The sequence below is a fragment of the Crassostrea angulata genome, chromosome 8 (genome assembly GCF_025612915.1).
Source record: "Crassostrea angulata isolate pt1a10 chromosome 8, ASM2561291v2, whole genome shotgun sequence".
Taxonomy (NCBI): Eukaryota; Metazoa; Mollusca; class Bivalvia; order Ostreida; family Ostreidae; genus Magallana; species Magallana angulata.
The window spans coordinates 12,451,806-12,474,229 of record NC_069118.1 but is presented as its reverse complement, the minus strand read 5'-3'; the positions used below and the strand labels follow the sequence as shown (position 1 = coordinate 12,474,229).

At 32.4% G+C, this 22,424-nt stretch overlaps 2 protein-coding genes across 7 annotated transcripts; both read right to left on the bottom strand.

Annotated features, from left to right (window-relative positions):
• Positions 1-2,197: 2,197 nt before the first annotated feature.
• LOC128158045 (uncharacterized) lies at positions 2,198-8,714 on the bottom strand. The gene is made up of 2 exons (XM_052820720.1): positions 8,632-8,714; positions 2,198-5,575 (listed from the first exon to the last, which is right to left on the bottom strand). The coding sequence occupies exon 2, from the start codon at positions 5,554-5,556 to the stop codon at positions 3,052-3,054; it is 2,505 nt and encodes an 834-aa protein (XP_052676680.1). The 5' UTR covers positions 5,557-5,575; positions 8,632-8,714; the 3' UTR covers positions 2,198-3,051.
• A 1,764-nt stretch (positions 8,715-10,478) lies between these two features.
• LOC128159839 (uncharacterized) lies at positions 10,479-22,016 on the bottom strand. Of its 6 annotated transcripts, none has more exons than XM_052823045.1 (6): positions 21,814-22,016; positions 12,926-12,987; positions 12,265-12,492; positions 11,731-11,941; positions 11,411-11,516; positions 10,479-11,017 (listed from the first exon to the last, which is right to left on the bottom strand). In XM_052823045.1, the coding sequence occupies exons 2-6, from the start codon at positions 12,954-12,956 to the stop codon at positions 10,706-10,708; spliced, it is 888 nt and encodes a 295-aa protein (XP_052679005.1). In that variant the 5' UTR covers positions 12,957-12,987; positions 21,814-22,016; the 3' UTR covers positions 10,479-10,705. The 6 variants fall into 6 exon arrangements, with proteins under 6 accessions (XP_052679005.1, XP_052679006.1, XP_052679003.1 ...); XM_052823046.1 differs by having other exon boundaries at positions 12,926-12,984; XM_052823043.1 differs by lacking the exon at positions 21,814-22,016 and adding an exon at positions 21,546-21,734 and having other exon boundaries at positions 12,926-12,984.
• Positions 22,017-22,424: the final 408 nt, after the last annotated feature.

Here is a 22,424-nt window from a genome sequence, read left to right as displayed (position 1 = left end):
ATTAAAGTTAGAATATTAATTCTTGATTTGTATGCATTGCTTTTAGTATAAATTTCACGATGGAAGTCAATATTGTGCTTTCATTCTATAAACACGACAGGTATATGTTTTCAAATTAAGCTGCACCGCTTTTTCTGCCAAAATCTTGGATCATTCATTGTTCTAAAATTGCAAAATTTAGGTATGAATGGGTCTCGACTATATTCGTCAAGTAATTTTATTTTAAGAATAAGTTTATATTTATTTTCATTATTGATTTATTAAGATGGAGTCTAGACACATAACTGGTCAAATTCATGGTTTTCGCCAAACGTTTACTTTATTAAATATTGTCAAAGAGCTAAATTTACTCTCCTGTGCTCTAATGTGTTACAGATGCTCACTCGTGGTCCATTCTTCTCGATGGAGAGTGTGTTCAAGTCGTATGGACGGCGTTTTATTTTTAATTCATTTAATTCATGTTCTGTACACACAATGTCGGATAAAAATAGCGCCAGCACATATTTAGATCATGTTGTAATGATTAGAAAGGAACAAAAAAGACAAATGAGATGGGTACCAAGTAAATGGATTAATGTTTATCATTTATTTGTCGGAGAATGCAGTTCTATATTATCCATGTACATCTACTGATGCACACTTTCAAATGTAAAGATTTTCTATATGTTAATATGTTATTTCAAAATCCTGGGTACTGGAAATTGGTCAGGCTCTGTACGCTCTTGTCCTTAGCTGAGAGACTTTATTTAATATACCCTTTTAAGTTTAACACTTTTAAAAATTACTACAAGTATCACTGATTAAAAGTATCAAGTATTTAATCCAAAACCTGTTTGACAATATTAACGCAATTTGAATTAAAACTACAGTTTTGTCAAAGTATGTTGAATAGGTCCCAAAGCATTTTTTTTCAGTGCGTTTTAAAATGCTGATATTTGTTCTATAAACGGTGACTTTTTTAACACTTCTTGCTGATACTCAATAATATAATAAAACTTTGTCTTTTTGCACTGATACTTTTTCATTGTATGAAAGCATTTTGCGACGATAAACCTTACTTCGTTTTATTTTGGTACTCTGGGTTGAAACATGTAACAAATAAGAAAAAGGACAAGAAATGCACAAAAAAAGTAATAGCAGAATCATAATTTCGTACTGATTTTAGAAAATAAAATTACAAAGAAATAGCTTATAAACATTACTTAAAATGTGTAAACAATATCATAATATCTTAGCTTTAGCAGCTGTAGAAATAAATTTCAAATGACAAGTTAATATGTACATCAGTTTGACGAATAAATGTCATACAGTGAAATTCTGCCTTTTTTAGATGAACAGTTACTTGTGACAGTGTATGAGATTTTGCTTTTGCAGCTGAGATAGAAACGACTTTAAATGCATTTTGATCAGGAATATTATACCTTATAAACAAACCGGATATACAGAAGCGCACGCACAAAGAAATTGTAACATCTGTAGCGTCTAGAATGTTTACTTAAGAAGACAAGCCAAAACTACCCGTTTGTGAAGCAGCTTGTTATGAGATTTGCGAATTAAAATTATAATCACCCCAACAGCTTAAATGCCTTTAAAACTGTGATTCATTGGAAATTTAAAATATGCAGAAAATCTTACTCTAGAGTATATATTAAAAACATACTTAGAATAATTATGTGACTACAAAGAGTTCAACAATCTTCCCACCTTCTATAAAGAAGCAATTTGTGTTTTTAATTGTTCCAAAAAGACTAAAAAAAATCAGCAAAGACTTCCACAAATGAATTCCTATCCGTGCCAATCCAATCTGGAGAAACAGTTCTTTTACTTTTAAAAATAAACCAATTTACTTTGAACACTGGATAAAATCAGGCATACTTTGCACAAAAGATTTGTATGACATGAACGGATCATTGCGACAACTAGAATATTTTTACGATAAAACTCTTTAAAATCAATATTTTATGTGAATACCTTATTCTCAAGACGGTATTTTGCAAATACGCAAAACAGTACTAATGCGAAAAAGCACCCTATCAATATAAAAAACAAGTATGTTCTTTCGAAAGGTAATACATATATTTCCTATGCGAACTTAAAGCAATTATATTTATTAGTTATATTAAAATAAAATTTTCAAAGCCTTTAATAGAAACGCTCTAGGTAAAATCTTTAATACTTCTTAAGATATATGGTCTACAAGAAAATCACAAAATGCATGATAAGCAGATTGCTAAATTTGATTATAAATTACTGTACAATGTTTTGACTAATACCTAATGTGTGAGTAAATGGAATCCAAATGTAAAAATGTCTTGTGAAATGTGTGGAGGGATTGAAAATGTTAAACCTTGTTATACGATTGTAATGATGACTCTTCATTCATATGGCAAAAAATAAGCTCTATTTTTGGTTTTGCTGTTGGTTGGAAAAACATTGTTATTGTCATTGGATTTTATGAAAATTCAGATTTTAATAATAGTATGAATACACTTATTTCATATACTGCAAAGAAAATTTATAAATACAAAATGAAATGTAGATAAACGAATTCGGAATCTGATACGGAAACTCTATATACATGTGTGCAATCATCTTTGAAAACCTACCAATATATTGCCGATAAATCGTATAATTATGAACAAATTAAGACACTTTTAAAGAAAATTTGTACAGGTTTATTATTTGCCATCAGGACCACATGCCAGAAGTGGTCACTAGCTAGTATGAAAGCAATATAGACTGTATAGATGACTGGTGGCCCACCATGCTGCATTGGCTTTCTATCTTTATATATATAACCGGATTGAATAACTTTATGAAATTATTGTGAAAGAAAATAATGACAATAGAAATATAATAATCAAATATTGTATAGTATTTTATAACACTGTTAGGCAGATTATTTAGCAAACCTATAAATATACATGAAACAAACTAACACCAATATATCACGAATTCAATTGCTTGGATTTTTAAACGATTAATCAGTTAAATAATCGATCAAAACAACATTTAATAGACCGACTAGCGATTTTAATATCGATTGTCATTTTATAAATCAACAGATTTTCTCAGAAACATTTCTGATAAATTGCCCAGTATGTTAGAAAACAGTTTGCCTTTGAAAAGGATTTCGCTTCTATCATTTTTTACCATATCACTGGGACCACATGTCAAAACTATTTCTTTACACCTTGGTGCATGTTGTTTCACCTCCTGTTTTCTTATTTTAAGTATTTTTGCTTTGTGATATACACACGCGTCATCTACTGTTTCATCTATCAATTTGTCTATATTACCAGCACAATTTATCCTTTCGTGTTGAATAATCAATACACACCGTGATCTGGCTATTACGTCTTCAAGGTATTCAGGTCTCCGATGAGATCCTAGGCAGTCATCATCGTTCTCAGCAAATCTTAACTGCACAAATGTTTTCAAAGTAGATGTGACAAAGTTTTGGTACCAACAGTCATCTTCACCACAACTATGCAGAACGAGAATATCAAGTGAAGATTCATCTTCTTTATTGCTTGGTGTGGATACATGTTGGTGAGAACAAATAGCTCTATATGCGTCTCTAAATCTAATTTTTGCCATCTCTAAATCGTTATTTTCAATCAAAAGACGTTGGGCTTCTTCAATGCACGTAGTAACAAATAACGATTTATCGGATATACTCGCTTCTGGTGTTCTTAGCAATAGTGACAAAGTATATATAGCATTTTTAAAGTCTTTCATCTCTATATATGCTTTTGCAAGTTCTCTCACAAATGTTTCATGCTTTTCTTTTTTAATTATCTTTTTATACAATTCTATAGATTCTTCGTAGTGATGCATCAGTTTATTCATTTTCGCAAGCTTGTTTAATGTTTTCAAAGAATTGTCTTCATTTTGCAGTAATTCTTTCAGTGTTGGATAGCATTGGTTTGTTCTTTTCAACATGGGTATTGCCGCAATCACCCCTGATACAATAGTTAGAGCCCTCCAAGCACATTCCTCTGCATCATATCGTAGTTCATTCTTTTTTTCTGGATCAGTTTCTCTAGCAAGTAAATCGAGTTTGCAGAATGCTTGCTGTTCGTATGCGTTAATAACGTACATTGGATAATCTGATGGGTTTCCACAATTGCTCGATGTGATAAAAGAAAAGCACTTCAGAGCATCATCCAATCTATCAAGCATCCGGTATATTAAACCTAAGTCATATCGAGTACCCTCGAATTCTTTAGACATTTCAATGGCCCTTCGAAGGTGTTCCACAGCTTCTAATAGCATAGGATTCTTCGGAGAAACACAAACATATCTTGGTGATTTTTTTGTTGAAATAAAGGTGCCTCTCTGGGTAGTGACACCTGCCTTACTATGATAAGGATTTTTATGTTCTCTTTTTTTATGAAACAATGATATTTCAAAGGTACTTGCTAAACTTGATTTGCATGGATCACTTTCATCTTGGATTGGATTCTCAGCATTCTTTCCTGCATTCACGAAAAATGAATCAAACTCAGGTCCATCAAAACCACGTGAGTCGTGTTTTGGCTTATCTCTATCGACAATAGAATAAGGAAACTGACATATGTCCCTAAAACGTGGTTTCGGGGTCGCTTTTTCAACAATTTTCTTTAGAGTGAGTGCTAAATGGTGTCTTGAAAAAACTGTTTCCTTTAATTGCATTGCTCTTTCTAACATATTTTTTGATTCTTTTAGATTTTGTGTATACCGTAGATGCCTGCCATAATGCTGAAGAACGTAGTATTGATTGGGGCACAATCTCATTGCTTCTTCAAAGCACCAACATTCAGTTATTTTTTCCGTTTCTTCTTTGTCGATGTGTATGATTTTGAACAGATGTTCACGTCTAAATAAAAGTGTGCCCAAATCACAGCATGCCTTAGCTTTTATCCTTAAGGAACTTTTATCATAACTTTTAAACTTCAAAATTTCATTCAACAGTTTGGCAGCTTCTTCCTTGGTTTCATCAGGTTTAAAGATTTCAGGTGTTGTCATCTGAAAAATATGAGTCTGCCTGCGTAAAGTTACTGCAAGGCGATATTTCCATAGTATATTTCTCTCAGGTGTTATATTTGCAATGGCTTCCTTCAGTAGCTGAACAGCTCTGTCATGATATTTTGGACCCAGTCGGGAATAGCAATATCCAATTTCTGCAGTTGCTTCTAATTTGGTTTTATTTTGCTTAAAATAATCACTATTTTTGAAATCTTTTAAAAGTTTTTTGGACAAATAATGATCTCCAGATTCTCTATAAAATAATATTTTGTTGCAATGAGTAATTAAATGCGGCTTCTTTTGTAGATTTTCAATGATGTTTACAGATTTGAATGCATTTTCTCTTTGGTTTAATCGCCATTGAAAATACGAAATGATATTTTGAACAAAAATCCTTTCTTCGATATCATCAAATTCTTCGTCAAAATCATTTTGAAATTTTTGAAGTTTTTCTTTCATTTCTTCTTTACTTTGAAATACGTCATCTAACACAAAGGAAGACGATTGTCTGATGTCCTTTATTTGTTGTTCTTCTTCATGCTCCATTGTCTAACTAAAGTCAGGTCTGTGATAAGAAAGTACAATATGACACAAATGAAGTGCATAGTTCAAAGACAAAACAAATGCCTGTAAAAGCGTTTTAAATAATTTCAAAACAAAATTTCTATTCTTTTTATTTTTTTGAATTTAAGTGAAAAATCAAATTTGAAAATAGTTTGTTTTCAAGATTTTAAATATATGTCAAATAAAACAAGACGGAAAAACACAGCTTTAACTAAATTGATTTAACCACGGCATTTTGTTGGGTGTCAGAACCATTGCAACATTTAGAAGGTATATTTTGTTGAGAAGAATGTGATTTCTTTCGTTTGAGGGACGAATTAGACAGAAATCAATTTCTACTTGGTATAATAATGAATTAATTATCCGGATATATAAGGTTTTCATTCGAATACCTGTTTGTGTCACCTTGTTCTGTTCTTAAGAACCGGTTTATTAGCAAGGCTATATAAAGAATTGCTCAGGTGTTAAATACCAGTTTAGGACGACACGTACAGCGGAAAAGTTTAAATTTTCCGAATTGTTTTATTAAAATAAATAAATCATGTAATCCAACTTTATGCCATAATTATGTGTGTGTACATTTAATATGCCAAATATTAAATAGCTGTAGCGTGTCGTTGCTAATTCCACACAATGTGTTGTTATTTACTATATAGTATCATAGTATTCAGCTTTCATTTGGAAAGTAATGAATGGATTTAAAGGAGAACAGTAGTTGCCGTCAAAAATGTATAACGGGATAGTTTATGTATTTACAAAAAAAAACAACCCTTGATTGTTTCAAGTTGCTTTAAAAAGTGATTCATATTTACGTCCAAGGTAACACATTCAGTTTTTAAAGCTGCTTGGTCCGATTTTTTTGTAATTACATTATCAAAATTTTTTCCATACAAATCATTTATCTTAGAAAGTTATGGGCTTTCTCCTATTTACACCAGCAGAATCAGTCTCCTTTCAAAGTTAGAAATATTCAAAGTAAATAAAAATAATTTCTCTTTGGGCAAACGAAAAAACAAACCAAAATGCATCACGGGAATGTTTACAAAAGGAAACCGCTTGGTTTCGTCCCCCGAATGATTGGGGTTATTCAACCCGCATGCTATGCATCGATGGTAAAGATAGCAGACTTTGGAAATATTAACGAACAAAACGTACACATGTTTATTTGTAATTTGTCTGATCATTTCGACCTTTATTTAAAGCGATGTCAAAGTCGTAATACAACCATATCCGTCTCGTCGTCAGGGGTGAAATTTAACATGAGGCGAAATAACGCGGTACCTTTTAATGTCGTTTGTTTTGTTAGCAAATTTTGTACGTATTTTCACATTTTATCCCATATGTATTGGACGGGTAAAACTACTGCAATGTCTATTATTATACATATACTAAGCATAGCCATCGTTTAAAAGCGTGCATAAAATTTTATATAAAATCGGACCAAGCAGCTTTAAACGTTCCAATTTTGAGATTCAAATTATATCAGCCATTACTGCTGAATAAATGATAATCATTTAGGCATTCATTCATTACGTCAAAACGCCATTCCCTTCAAGGAACACTGTTACACTGTATCTGACTGCTTGTTTGCCTATAATGTCATGCATCAGTTTCCATCATGAGATTCGGATTGAATTTTAAAAGTTAGTCATATGACTCTATGATTTAAAGTCCTATGATAGATTCATATCTACTTAATCCCGTTTTAATTTGTGTTTTAATTTCTGTGATAATAAAGTTAAGGAGGCGTGTTATAAAAGTGGTTTTAATTACACTGTATAAAGCATATAAAAGGTATCATTCAAATCAATTTTACTATTAATTTTATTTTTTTTAAAATAGGTATAGCCAAGTTTTGTAGACTGTCCTTAACAATCAGAAACACATATAATGAAACATTATTATAGTACAGAGCTTTATAACGAATTCGTTTATCCTTTTTATTATGTAAATTCATCAGATGGTTATCTACTTTTACATTATGACAAGATTATTTCAAATTATTAAACACCATTACACACTGTTATGAAAAAAAACTTTGCAATTTGGTGTACTATTAGTAAAGACACTTTGTGCGTTCCATACCTATACAAAGTAACAAGCATTACCCTTGGTTACATAGTATGTCACGTAGTTTTGACGTTATAATCGCCTCGAGTGCTAAACAAGAGTCTTTTCTCGGGACAGAGACACAAAAACATTCGAAATAGTAAATTTTGGTATAGATTAAACTAGAATGTTTCATTAAACCTAAAGCGGCTAATACATGGCTAACTAGAAAGAATAATCTTACCATGACCAGGCTACGCTCAGGTCACAGTAAGAATTCGTCCCATATACTTGCAATGTTGCAGCCGCGAAGCGGATCTGCTTCGCTTTGATTTTAAGTTTGTTAAAAAAAATATGCACGGGAAAAACACATGTTTATACTTTACAAACCTTTTTGAACATGCAGATATAGTTAATTCCAGAAAATATCCATTTAATAAGTCGTACCAAGGCATTTTGTTAATATGCACGTTTGAATTTGCCTGCCATTTTGTCGGAAATCGCACTCGGAACTTCTCGGGTTTTATCATTAACATAACGACCGTAAACAGCGAATTTTCAAAAGGTGATGTTTAAATGGGAGTGATTTTGTTGCAAAACATTTAATGTGGTAAAATGGGATTATTAAAGAGCAACATTGTAGGTATTTGAGACCAATCATATGAAATTTTAGGCGAGATACAGCGCGATATAATTTTTTATTTGCTACGAAGTGAATATATGGGACGAATTCTATCGTTAAACCGGGTCCGTAGGACATCAGTCATTTTAAAATAATGGCTAACGTATAACAAACAAGGCTACATGTTCTAACATTACGTATTAATGTTTCAATATCAAGCATTGCAATTTTTCAATAGATAAGTATTCATATAAAAATTATTACATCTCTTTAAAAAATATTGCATTGCACTCGAACTCCCTCTTCCAAAGTGCCACTTCTAAAGTGTTTTTGGTTAGTTATCAATGCAATCCTTAATATTTATAAAATTATAGAATAAGACCTACCATTACAGAATCTTTTTAAACGCTTGTTCTCAAATTTATACCTCTTTTTCAACTGCTTTCGTTTCATGTAATCAATAAAGGAGTGATAAAGGTATGTAATTTATCACTGTCCCGATTGTATGGAGCGCCTTAACTGTTATGAATGGAAAATTCTTAATAATTTCTTTGTGAAGTGTATAAGAAATAAAGACCTTGTAGAACTATGATTATTTAAAACAACGCAATGATATTCTCACTATTAGCAGATAGTTTGTCTTTATAAACCAATAGTTATTCACTTGATGGTTACTTTTATTTACGGCGATATAGAGGATATCTATATTGTGTGATTTTATATTTGCTTTATCCAACGAGTTGAAATGGTGTATATATATTCGCGAGGCTTGCCGATATAACCATTTCAACGAGTTGGATAAAGCAAATATAACATCACACAATTATAGATGTTCTATTTATCTCATACAATTTGATTTATATTATAAAGCTTTTGAGACAGTCTCTTTTTCAAAGATAAAAAACGATGATGCAACGCTGTGTTATGCGGTTATTGTGACCTTACGCAATACAATTTAGTACGTCATTTCGGAGATAAATCTAAGTGTTTTAATGTAAAGTTTCACTGAATATAAACCTTGAAATAATTCTTTAGCTCTAAATAATTTTTCTTAGAGCTTAATCACCTGATTAAATGGAAATATTGATCAGAAGAATTGAATAATCCAGTTTATTGACAAAGACAAAGTTGCGAATGCTCGTTAGTTTGAATGGACTCGATCTCGAACGAGGAACAGTTAGTTTAAACAATATTTATTCATTATAGATTCAAATACATTTACATGATGATAATTACAATTGTAAGATCGGGAAACAAGCCATATGGCTTATATTAATCCCTCTCTTGGAACAGTTGTTGATGTTTTATAAAACAAACACTAGCCTAATGATTATACTGAATAAGGATGCTTACTGGTGGTTGAATAAAAGTGTTTAGAAACATTATTTCGGTAAGTTCTTGTATATAAACATAACCAAAGCGTGCTGTTTTCATCGCTTCTTTAGAATGAACTCCTCGATAGCTGACGTGATTTGCAGTTTTATAAACTACACAGTGGCGTCAGAAGCAAATTGAAAGTGGGAGGGGGGCTAAAATTATCATAATTCCTGACAAACAGAAAAGGGTCATTGGTTACGGATTTGTATAATAAAGAAAAAGAGGTGTGGGGGGGGGGGCTAAGCACCCCCTCCCCCCGGTTCCGACGCCTATGCTATACAGTTATGTGTTTTCCTTCATAATTGTAATTTAAAACTTTGACAAAATCTTATCAAGATTTTATATTAATTTTTGGTAGTAGATATAGTTATGTTGAAAGTACTAGCAAATGTTCGAAAATAGGTCACTGAAGCCTGTGTCAAAAATAGTTCGGACCGGAAGTATTTGATATAGCATCATTCGTTTGATAAAGCGAAGGTTTATCACACAGGTAATATACACCATACGTATGAGATAAAACTTGATATTAGTTCATATATGCTGTTACATGTTTAATATTAACACAGTAGTAAAACTTTCATGTAACTGCAACGGTATGTGAAAACAAATGAATTTTTGCGTTACTAAATTTGTGTGCACACACTCTTGCTGTATACGAAATTATATCTTAAAAAATAATGATTCAATGTATTATTACCTACAAAACAAAATATGACGAATGGAAAAAATGCTTGTTAATCCAAGGCAGCTACATGTAGCTCCAGAAAAGGTGATGGTTACGGAGAATATCGTATTTAAAATCGTATTTTGTTGGTGTGTGCAGTGTGAAATTCCAGGAAAGAATCAAAATCAGAACAAGGTTTTAATTTGTTTAATAATTAAACAATAAACGTATCAGTAATTTGCATTAAAACAATCCATTCTCACCTTATCTCTCGATCACTAGCTCTCATATATGCACCAACAATACAATGAAAAAAAATATCAAGTATGATTTTCAAGCGAATACAAAATGGAATTTATATTCCAATCAAGGCAGTATCATGTCTGGAGAGGAAGTATCACGTGATCTCTCGCAACCGTTTATAAGCTCGTTACTGTGTGTATTTCTCCCTCTCGTGTACTTTCACTTTTAGTGTTTTGTGGGAATATTGCAATATAGTTCGATTCTTGCTGGTGTTCTGTGTACTCCGTACTGCCATTATCATTGTCGTATATGTTTAGTGTACCGTTTTGAACACTCCGTCCATTTGAAGTCACTGTGTCACTATTATGCAAAGAAGTTTTATTATTCACACCCATGTCCTGTTTTGATCCGCCCATTGTATCGTTACCACGTATAGGTAAAGATGGAGGTTTAGAATTTCCTGAATCACTGCAGTATGTTGGATCATTCTACAATAAAAGAAATAAGGAATTAAGTCTAACCTAGTTTTCTCCCGAAAAGAATTGTCTCTTGAATTGTTAAAAAATATTCAATTTTTAAAACAAAAAAAAGATAGATATTCTTAATTTCTTCTGTATGATTTAATGTAATTCAAATGAAGGTTATTTATTTATAATATTGGTATTTGAATATTCATGACATTGATGTAATTCTAATAATGAGATAACGACATTTATTTTTTTTAACTTGCGACATCTGACATTTTATATCATGACATTCATGTTTATGAATTTGCGACAGGAAACTGTTTTCGACATCTTATAATTGACGACATAAACATCTATATGTTTTCATACGGCATGAAACGTTTTGCCACATGCATTTGTCAACTGAACACGTACCATATTGTCATCTATTTCGTGGTATGTCTCCTCCACGTCTATTTCTGGCTCTGGCTGAAAATTGTACTCCGGGTTCTGCACGGATCGCTTTTTTGTCAATTTTGTTCTGTAAATATTTGCATAGGAACTTAAAATCAAGAATTGCAAATAATCACTATTTAACCACATGTTTTTATTTCATATTTTACATTCCTTCAAGGATATATCCAAAAGTTTTTCACTTCAAGCTAATTGTCTCACAGTACTGCTGAATTATAATACCTTTGAAATAATCAGAAACGCATATCAATTGTATAAAACATGTATTTCATGTTTCTTACTTGTTTTTCTGTAGATAACGACGAAATAGAAAAGTTATTCCAATGGCTACAACTATGATAAAAAGTCCGCCGAACACCGCTCCAATTATAAATCCAGCCTCGTTACCATTCACTTCCTGTTCCCCGGACTGAGTGACGGGATTAAGGGTGGTGGTTGTGGTGGACAATGACTTGTTTTCGCACCGGTGTAGGAGGGCCTGACTTTGTTCAACTGTTTGAGGAGCCATGATGTACATAAGTCAGTTAGCAGTGAACTTAAAGGTGCTTCATAGTATATCATTTTCGTTCAAAAGTCTTTGAAAGTTATAGAGAAAGGAGGATGATTTTAAAAAAGAAAAAATCTGTGCATATTGTAGAAAAAACGAATAGTGTATCAACTTTGAAATTAGTAGAAGGTTTTATACAATTATTTAATACAAATTCAATTTTAAAAGCAAAATATTTTTTTATCATTTTCATGCAAAATGCATTTAAAATTTTAAAACAGTTTTTCCCCTTAAAAAATGAAACATCTAGCATAAAGAACTTGTATACCATTAAGATTACACCGTTCCCAGGGCCGGGAGGGGAGGCATTGTGACGGCACCACCGATGCTCTATTCGGACATGTTTTTGTCTCATGGTCATAAGCGGTCCCTGAGGGACAGGTGCGCTCAACGATCCCGTTCCCGTGGCCACGACACTCGTAGTATCTGTAACAGGAGCACGGGTCGATCAGGGTAGTGCGTGCCGTGCAATTCCATAGGATTGGTTCACAAGAATCTGAATCGGTAAGGGAAATCAATAAGTAATTGTAAAATTAAGTAATAAAGCGGGGAGGAGGGGTATTCAGTATTTGTACAATCTCGTTGAAGGGTGTGGCATATATTTGGAAAGAATTTCTATATAGGTAGAAGCTATAAACCGGGCTGTTTTTGTTTGAGTTTCAGTGTAAATGAGATTGAAATTGTAACTTATTTTGTAGAAAACTATTAAATTTTCTTTTTCAGTGTACAAATTACACATCTAAGCAGTTTGGCTGGTCGATATGATAAAAATCTCATGGAAAAAGTTTTTGGCAAACACATACTTAATATTTAGCAATAATACGGGAAATATTTTGGTAGATATTACCTTGCTTATAAGCAAAACAAACGATCAATTATTTTTTCAACCAAGAAAAGTACAAAAAATGAAATAAAGACGTTCAACAGACCTGTGATGTATAAATCTGGATCAGACATCATCTCTGTGTCCGTGGTCGTCTCGAGGACCCTGCTGTGATAAACAAAAACATACCATTACCAAGACCCCAAATCAGGGCGTGTACCAAAAAACCATTTCTCTACAGACTTATCTGTTTACACATAAAAATATTAATTTCATCAGTAAGCCCTCTAGATAAACCTCTGAAGAAAAGTTTTGACGCTTGCATATTTGGTCTCCGGGACGACTGGCCAGATACGAAGCAATGCAGTATTATCTGTTTTCCATTCGGTACCCGCAATCCCTTGTACGGATGGGACAAAATGAAACAAATGTTCAAATGATGTGCAATATTTTCACAGCTGCACTTGTTTACCAAGAAATGCAACGTCTTGCACCTGACTTGGAAAGTATCCACATAGAGAGTGTTTTAATTTAAAACCAAAATCACTAGGGAATCTGATTTTAAAAATCATCATTTCAAGATGTCGTTTGAAGATTTCGGTGCAAATAACCTGCCATTAGCTAAGCAAATGTTATCAAATTGTATATTTGATAAAATATTTGTGAGCAACGATGTTTAACAAAAAAATTGTTTTTTACCTTGTCCTTGATTTTTATCCATAAACATTTCGACCTTCTTCTGGTCAGTAAACCTTGTTTTGTTAAAATTGAACCCAGAACGTGCGTGCCCTGTCAATTTACCTTATCACCAATGATAAAAAGCACCTCTGTTATTTGTTCATAATCCCATGAATATCATAATGTCTAGAAGAAGAAAGAATGTGCCCACTTAGCAGCGTATTTATCTGTTTATTTAACATCGTTTCCCATTACGATTTAAGTGTTGTTCGGTGCCCTTCTCGAAAACTTGATTAATTATTTTATTCGTTAGATATCGCATGTATTTTTCTGGATCTGCAATATGTTTAGGGATTCGTTGACCAGAATAAGATTAACACAAAGCATATTTATCATCGCCAAACGTAGAGTTTTGACAAAGTATGCGATAATCCCAGGCGGATATGACGTCACTTTGTAAGCAAAACTGTGCTGATTGGGTTTTTCATCTCACTTGAAAGTTTTCATGCAAGTTGTAAGATTTCATGCAAACTCTCAACCCTTATTAAGTCCGCCATGCTAAACGCACTTTTGATACACTGAAGTGTTCCTGTTTGCCTTTCAGTTATTTTATCATCAAATAACAAAAGGCTACTACTTTGGAATTTCTTGGATCTACGATAGCACTGAAAGCATTTTAAAATTTAAACATTCCTCTTCGTTTTACAAAATGCATATTTTGTACAAACAAACCTCTACGCCATTGATTTGACGTGAATGTACAGAGTTCTCAAAACGCCCTTTCTCTTGAAGATCAAATTCTATATAGTCTGATGAACACAAATACACACAAATGTTTTTAAATAACATGCAATCAAAACAGTATGAATGTTAATGTATTCGTTTTGACGAAGTAAGGTTAATTAAGATAGAATCTGATAAAATCTTAAAATGTGAGTAATGTATTTCTCAATGCTAGATATCTAAAGAAGGAATCTATACTAATCAGATAGTTATTCAAAAGAGTTTACAGGGTTTGTAGTTGTTGCTGAAGCTTTAATGTGTTTGATGAAATCATATCTTCATTACTAATGCACTTGAAATGTAAGAAATTATCAATTTTCACCATCCTCCCCTTAAAGAATAAAATTTTGATTGATACCCATGCAGAAGAAATTTTCTATCCTCATGACAAATCTTGAGAGGTTTTCAACATACATGGGCAATAAACGAGATGGGGCTGTATTTTGTAGAATTGAGATGATTAAAATTTAAAATTGTTAAACTGCAATATGAACGCTATCCAAAAACATTCGCCGGGAAAGTAAGAAATTTACTGGTCAAATTTACATTTTAGAGAAGCTGAAATTGAAAGTTATTTCATCCAAATAAAGAATTAATGTCAAGAACGCATCTGGTATATATGCGTTAATTTCAGACACAAGAACGTGTTTTAACTAATATGCCAATTAACACTATTTTTTTGAAGGACTGAATAACAACTCTCTCTCTCTCTTTCTCTCTCTCTCTCTCTCTCTCTGTCTCAGAATATTTGAATTCTTTAATGCTTAATCACAAATGTTTTTTGAATTTCATGCAAAACTCCATAAAACATGCCTGTTTCTCTGATAAGGAAAGAATGCCCCATGTATCTAGATGTCAAGAAAAACGCACCAAAACAGAGAATTATCCTCTGATACGTCAACTCTCGCGACTAGTGGCTCCAAACCTCGGAGCTTGCGTTGCCATGCAAAAACAAGTTTTTAATCAAAATTGCAAACGTATCATGCAATATACACGAATGTTTTCGACACGCAGTTTCTTGTGATGATCTGCGAGGAATCTTTCTGAAAAATACTCTCATCTATCTCTCTCAGTGTTGACCTTCTACACGCGCTAATGGCCTCCTCTCTAGAGACGAACCGCTACCCAGGTAATGTCAGGTGAATCAAATCGTCAGATAACGGTCAGTTTTCAGGACTACCAGTACCACACTCAAATCAAACATCTGCATACAGAGGGAACAACTACCTTATTTACAAGCTCAGTCTATGTCCATGTTTCTACATGTACTGGGAATTTCGGATACATTACCCCATAATAATGTAATGTCTGCATAGTTCTTACATTGCAAATTGTTTTGGTTAATAATTCCATATTTAGAATAACTTGTGTCAGACGTAGATATTATTATTGTTTGATTTGTATATGGCGGCTTCTGGTTGGCGGTGTTGAAAATTCCACATGCAAAAGCATATTGTCTGAGCACGAAAAACGACCAGAACTACCATATACAACGTTAAAATCATAAAATTGCAATATATTGAGTAGTTATTTGAACGTGAAGTTCATTCTGGATATAAACTACCCGATTGCTTGCCCGCAGAGTGCAACCTAGACGGGGAAAACAAAGAAATGTCTGATAGACCACTTTAACAATGAAGAAACAAACATAACCTAATTCAAAACCAATAAGAAAGTATTAGATTTTTTTGATAAAGTTCTTGTCTATGTCTTCGAACATATGGTTGGATCAATTCTAATCAGGAATGAATTTTATACAACAAAACTTAAGGTATCAGATCCATAATAGGACCCAATTTTTTTACCGTGAGTATCCATCTTTTACTAGTATTTAATACTCTGATATTAGATCAAAGGATTTTAGAGTAGATAAAGATTTACCGAGAGAAATTTTCACAAAAATTATTAACTATGCAGTAATTAATTAATAAGAATTGCGTTAAGGTCTATTGAGACAAGCAAATTTTTTTTAAATAAAAAGTAAATACTAAGAATATAAATAAATGCTTTAGTGGAAAGATGTATATGTAGCTAATCATTCGGAATATAAAAACTAAAGAAAATAAATTATATACCATAAAACTTTTTTGAAATTGATTTTTACAGATTAATAGCAAAGGGACGCACCTCTTCAAGAAAAAAAAGGTCATTTATTATGACACATTTCACCCTTCCATATTGATACTTAAACATGAAAATTATTTCCAAGTATACTGGATATTAAGCCCATACATATATGTTATGCATCCGGCAGATTCCATGAATCTGGAGCTACTTTGGATCAGATAACTAAAAGAGCCAAAAACTCAAATTCTTATTCACAAAATAAAAGTCAGTTGAAGTCTATGTAGAACCCATGCAGAATATCTTACGTTGATTGAATTAGTTCGGATCCAGGGGAAGAAATATTCTATATCTTGTTAAATACTTTCCATTCCGTTCCTATTCTATTCTATTTTGGTTTTAAAAATTAACAATAATGACAACTTTGAGACAAGTTTTAAATGTGAAGATAACAGTGATAACATATTCCATGCACTAACATTACATATTAATTAACGCTGATCAACCAGGAATATATAATTAGTTGTACAGTATAACATGAACGTTTCACCAGTGTCACCAGGCACCAGTCAAAACAAATTGTCCTCCTTCCTTTTAGATTCAATAGTAAAGGCTAATCATCTCCGAACAAAAATGCTTGCCTTTGGAGGGTTGTAAACTGCAAATCACTGTCTTTCTGAATAATCAACCTACGGTAATACCAAGCATGAAAGAATATAACTTAAACCATCATCAAAAATGAAGACATACTCTAAAAGACCAATAGAGTATGTTAAGTACATCGATTGAACAAAAATAAAACAACCCCAATCACTGCTGACATATTGTCTGGAAAATGAAAATCAACATACACCTGCTCCTTTAGAAAGAAACACCCAGTCACGTGGTTTTTTCCACAATCACAACACGAGTGAAAGTGATCGGGTTCTAGAAGAATGGTAAAAGATTTAAGAAGGCTCGATGGTCGTGGCCATTTTTAGACTGTAATGATCTCCTTTTGAGGAAGAGCTCTACATAAGAACAGAGGAAAATGCTCAAATAAAAAGTAAAACATTTAAACTTGTTCATTACTATATAATACTAAATAGTTTATAGATAAAGACATCATATCTAAATAATTTAGGAAGATCTGATGATTAATTTGTTCACCACACAGCCTCCTTAAGACTACCCTGTACCTTAGGGCGCTGGTTATGAAGAAGCTACATGTACATGAACATTTGTCCGTGCTGCTTTAAGATCGTTAAGACTAAAACAAATCATTTAAGAGTATCAGGTATCTTAAGGTGGTATGGGACACCTCCATGTTGTGACTTACTATTTATCGAAATAAAAAATAAATCAAGTGTACTTTTATCAATAGTTTCTTTCCCATTCCCAAAATAGTCAACTATCAGCGCAGCGCAGTGGAATCACTACGATTCTGTGAGTCATGAGTTCGAAGCCTCCTGAGGATTTTAAAATTTTTAACCTTTCCAAATTTTATTAAAACGTATTAATCCTTTAAACATGGTATAATTTGAAAAGAAAATTCTAAACCGGTAAAAGTATTTTGTTATAATGTACTTTAATTTACATTAATATCGGCAGATGTCCCAAACCACCTTAAGATTTAAGTGTTAATGGTTGTTATAACCAAAAACACCTTTGGAAGTCGACATCGTTACACAGTATGTAGCAGAATATCAACACAAGAAGCGTTTGGTAGTGTCCTTTCTGATAATCATCATTACTATTAGTCATGTTGTATATATTTTATTTGCTATAATAAACTATGTCAGATATAACAGTATATGAAATACACTTATTTTTCAAACAACGCATTAAAACCATTCAAAGTCGCTTAACATACAGCAACTTATATCTAGGGATGTCTGTTGGATAAGAATTAAATATACTTCTGTTAGGGGATATTGATCAAAACAATTTTTTTTTTCATTGAAATCAATATTCTGTTATACTGAGAATTCACTGTTTTTATTGTTCACCTAATTACATTTTAATTAAAAAAACATTAATTTGAAGATGGGTGAATAAGGCGTGTAAAATGCCCATATGAGGAATGATTAGATACTGCAAAATTAAAATATCATTAGATCTGATAAAAAAAAGTAAATAATTAAAAACATGCAGTGTATATTTAACGTAACATCGGTTTGTAACCCTTAAATATTTTAAATACTTCTAATGGTTCGATTTAAACTGGCTTATGCGTGTCAAAACCTACAAATAGTGTCGTTTTTATAACTTCAATGCGTTTTCTCTTATAGAGTGGGTCTGAGCTCCATATTTTTGTCATAGTCTAAATGTGGTTTAATGGAATTTAAACCGATTTTAATCAACAAAAATGTGGAGAGATGACCCACTATACTTTAAAAATGTCATTTTCTAGCCCAACAATTGAACGTTTTAGAAAAATAATACAAGTACGTAAATTCGTGGTCAATGTCACATATAGGATTTAAACAACGCACAATGTTGTGAATGAAATGGCTCAGCGGTTAGAGCACCAGACATTAGGTAACTTGGGTTGGGTTTTTAGGTTGTGGGTTCGATACCACCAAAACTTAATGATTTTTTAATTTTTTCTAATTTTTTTTTTTTTTGGGGGGGGGGGGGGGATATTTCAAACTGAAAATAGTTAGAAATTACCCTTTTGTAAACTTGTATTATAACATATCAAATATATTTAATTGAAAAAATGTTAAATTTGAAATTGTATTTTACGACTAAACAAAATGGGCAGTTGCACCATCTAATTCCCCCATCTTTTAATTAAAGAAAACAGTCACTATGTTCTGTATATACAATTAGGTTTGCAGTACAGGCCATTTCTGGTTGTACAAGAACATTTTTTAACAAATAAAAAAAAATGCAATAAATTACTTAATAGTTTACCAATGACTTTATCTCTTTGTCTTTGCATAATTCATTAATCGTAATAGACCGTCAATGTATCCAAAGATAGGTAAGACATCACCCTAGGGGAGATCAATTTTCGAAAAGAAAAACATGTTTTATTATGGTGTCTTAAACAAACGGAAACTTAAAGTTCGTTAATATTTTCGATTTCATAAAAATACATAGGACAAGGAATTTAGTTTTGATGGTGATAAAGTATTTTGGTTAATCCAATCTCTCAAAAACGGAATTTGCCTAAAACTGGAAACTTGAGAGGTGTATATTCGGGGATTTACAGTTGGAGTTCGGATCGATTTTCATAAACAGAACACTCGAGATAATCTTACTAAAACATGAAATATTCCAAAAGGTTATAACTGTATATACAATTCTTTTCTTGTGCATCACACAAAATATTTCTCTCTCTCTCTCTCTCTCTCTCTCTCTCTCTCTCTCTCTCTCTCTCTCTCTCTCTCTCTCATATCATTTGATTATACTTCATTACGATAAGCATATTACAATTTTTGTCAGGATTGTGCCATTTCAAGTAAGACTAAGTAGAATTTTGATTAAGATTTTTTTAACATTATTTCGCCTACGCCCGTGTTTGAGCGGAAAGTACATGTTACTAAAAAAAAAGATACAGATACCTTCGCACAATGATTTTGAAACCAAGTAATAGAGATAAGTGTTAGTCAAAAGGTCGGTTTTTATTGGGTGTGATTTTACTCAGAATTAAACAAAAGTTTTTGAAAATAAATCCAGCAGATAAGATACATATAATAAAAAAATTAAACTCTCTATTCTTATCATGCTTAAGATGAATTAAAAAAAATCATTAACTTCTTGCTGGAGTCGACCCAGTGACCGCAAAATCAAAAACACCTAAGCGTTACCACTAGGCAACGCATTTACACTTTCCTGGGGTGTCTTTTTAATATACATATAGCTAAATACATGATATTATTAAAAAGGTCAGTCATTGAGCGCGATGTTCACGGTAACCAAAATTAATTTAATGTAAACATGTACTAATATACCCGTAAAACACAATTTTATTCAGATTTCTTGGTTAAAAGTGATTCAAATAGTCACATATACAACTTATCATTCCATACTAACTATTTTCCTATACATGTATATCGATTTCCTTCACAAAACCTGAAGATATAACTGATGTCGTGTATATATATTGTATAATATTGAAAATACCTGATGTTTGCAAATGCGGTATATTAATGGCGAAATTATATACTTAGTGCGCCTATTTCATTTTTAACACTTTCCACGTTTTTCAAAAACAGGGAGAATGCCTATGTCTTTGTGGTTTTGTACATTGTTTTTAATAGAGGTTTTATGACAGGGGGGTTTATGTATATAAAGGACTTGTGTCGTATCATTCTCCTTACACGGTCTATGGAGTCTAAATACAGTCGCCTGTTCTCTGCTGTTTACTAGTCGTTCTGTTGTTATCCGATATGTACCTCATTTCTTTTTTGAGGAGTGTTCTGAATAAGCTGACAATGTTCTTGTATTACACAAACGATACTAGCTGTATTTCGTTACTTTAAATTCACATCTATCCATCAGTTTGAATAATGCCCTGACCAAATGCAAGACGGCGAATTTCTTTGGAGCAATGTATCATGGTAGAGTGATAACTGTGTAGTTATTTACTCGCTCTGTGGGAACTTGGTGTAAACTATTCATTGGTATGAAGTTTATTCACTGGTAGACACCAGAATGACTAAGTCAGTCAAGAATATAAAATGGAATTGCAAAGATTTACACACATTCATAAATTAATCAAACATCGACCAATTATATCAAATTCGGATTAAAATGTTAATACAGTCAGATGAATGGATAAGTGATCTGTTGAAGCGCTGCATCATTTCATGCACACCTGTGATTCAAGGGCTAATTAGTTAAAGTTCTATTTAAAAGCAAGGGTATAGTGAACGGTTTGGCACAGAACTCTAAAAACTTCCTCTTTTCTGATACATCCGTACATCACTCTAAAATTGTCGAGGTGTTACTTAACGATGATAAAAAAAACTACAGGAAGAACATCTCTATTGTTGTAATGTTATTAGTTTTAGTATCCTTTGATGAAAAGAACTTTAGGAGGGGCCGGTGGGGTGTATTTATATAAAAATATCCCGATTTAGGATGATTTTTTTTTATGTTCAATGAACACGTTTTTTCTATTGATAATAAATTTCTATATCCATAACATTTAATTGACAAAAAATAACTTTAAGGTTCTTTTCGACTTGAGAAAAAAGGTTTTGTTTTACCTGGCCAATTTAGACTGGCAGGGTTCATTAACTGATCCATTCTTCATTTACAATTATACACACAGAACACAAAAAGGTCGAAATTTCCCATCTCAAGCGGAACCAAAATGGCTTCTTCTGGATGTCAATATAGAATGTACTCTGTGGAGATAACGGGCCGCCGAAACACCTGTGTTGCCATCTACCTATGATTTACCTGTCCAAGGTATATAAACTCTCCCTTATCCTTCTCCATCTCTCCCCTCCGTCTAATCTACCTGTTACATACCTGTCTATAGTAGATTAACTGTCCGCTGTCCCGTCTATCTAGCTAGCGTGTGTGCTGCCTTAAGTCGTTCTGGTGCAATCGAGTGTTGGTACAGTCAAGGGTCTTTTGCATGAAGTTTTCGGCTTTGGAGTTATAAACAATAAAATAAAATGATCCAAAGTTTCCTGCAGACCAAACAAACCATTCCTATTGATGACACTGACGCATTTATTATATTTTTTCCCTTTCACCGCATGACTAGATATGAGTAATTGTAAACTTCCGCGGATTTTTTTTTCATCTCATGTAAATGAGGTGCACATCGCTACGTTTTATTCTAAATTTATTCATAAGTAGAAATAAATTGCTGATTTTTTGTAATTTGATTATTCAAAAAGTAAGGAAGAACGTGTGAAGATTGCATAATAGAGAATAAATTAGCAGGTTGAGTATTAATTAATTAGTTAATTTTTTTGTCATTTTTTTTAAATTGTGTTACTCTTCTCCTTGTTATTTTCGAATCTTTTATTAACAATTAGAATTCGGGAATGATTCACAGAAATGAAGAAACTTCCATTTTTTTTATTTGTTTTCATTATTTAAACAAAATATCTTTTTATCCTTATAATTAC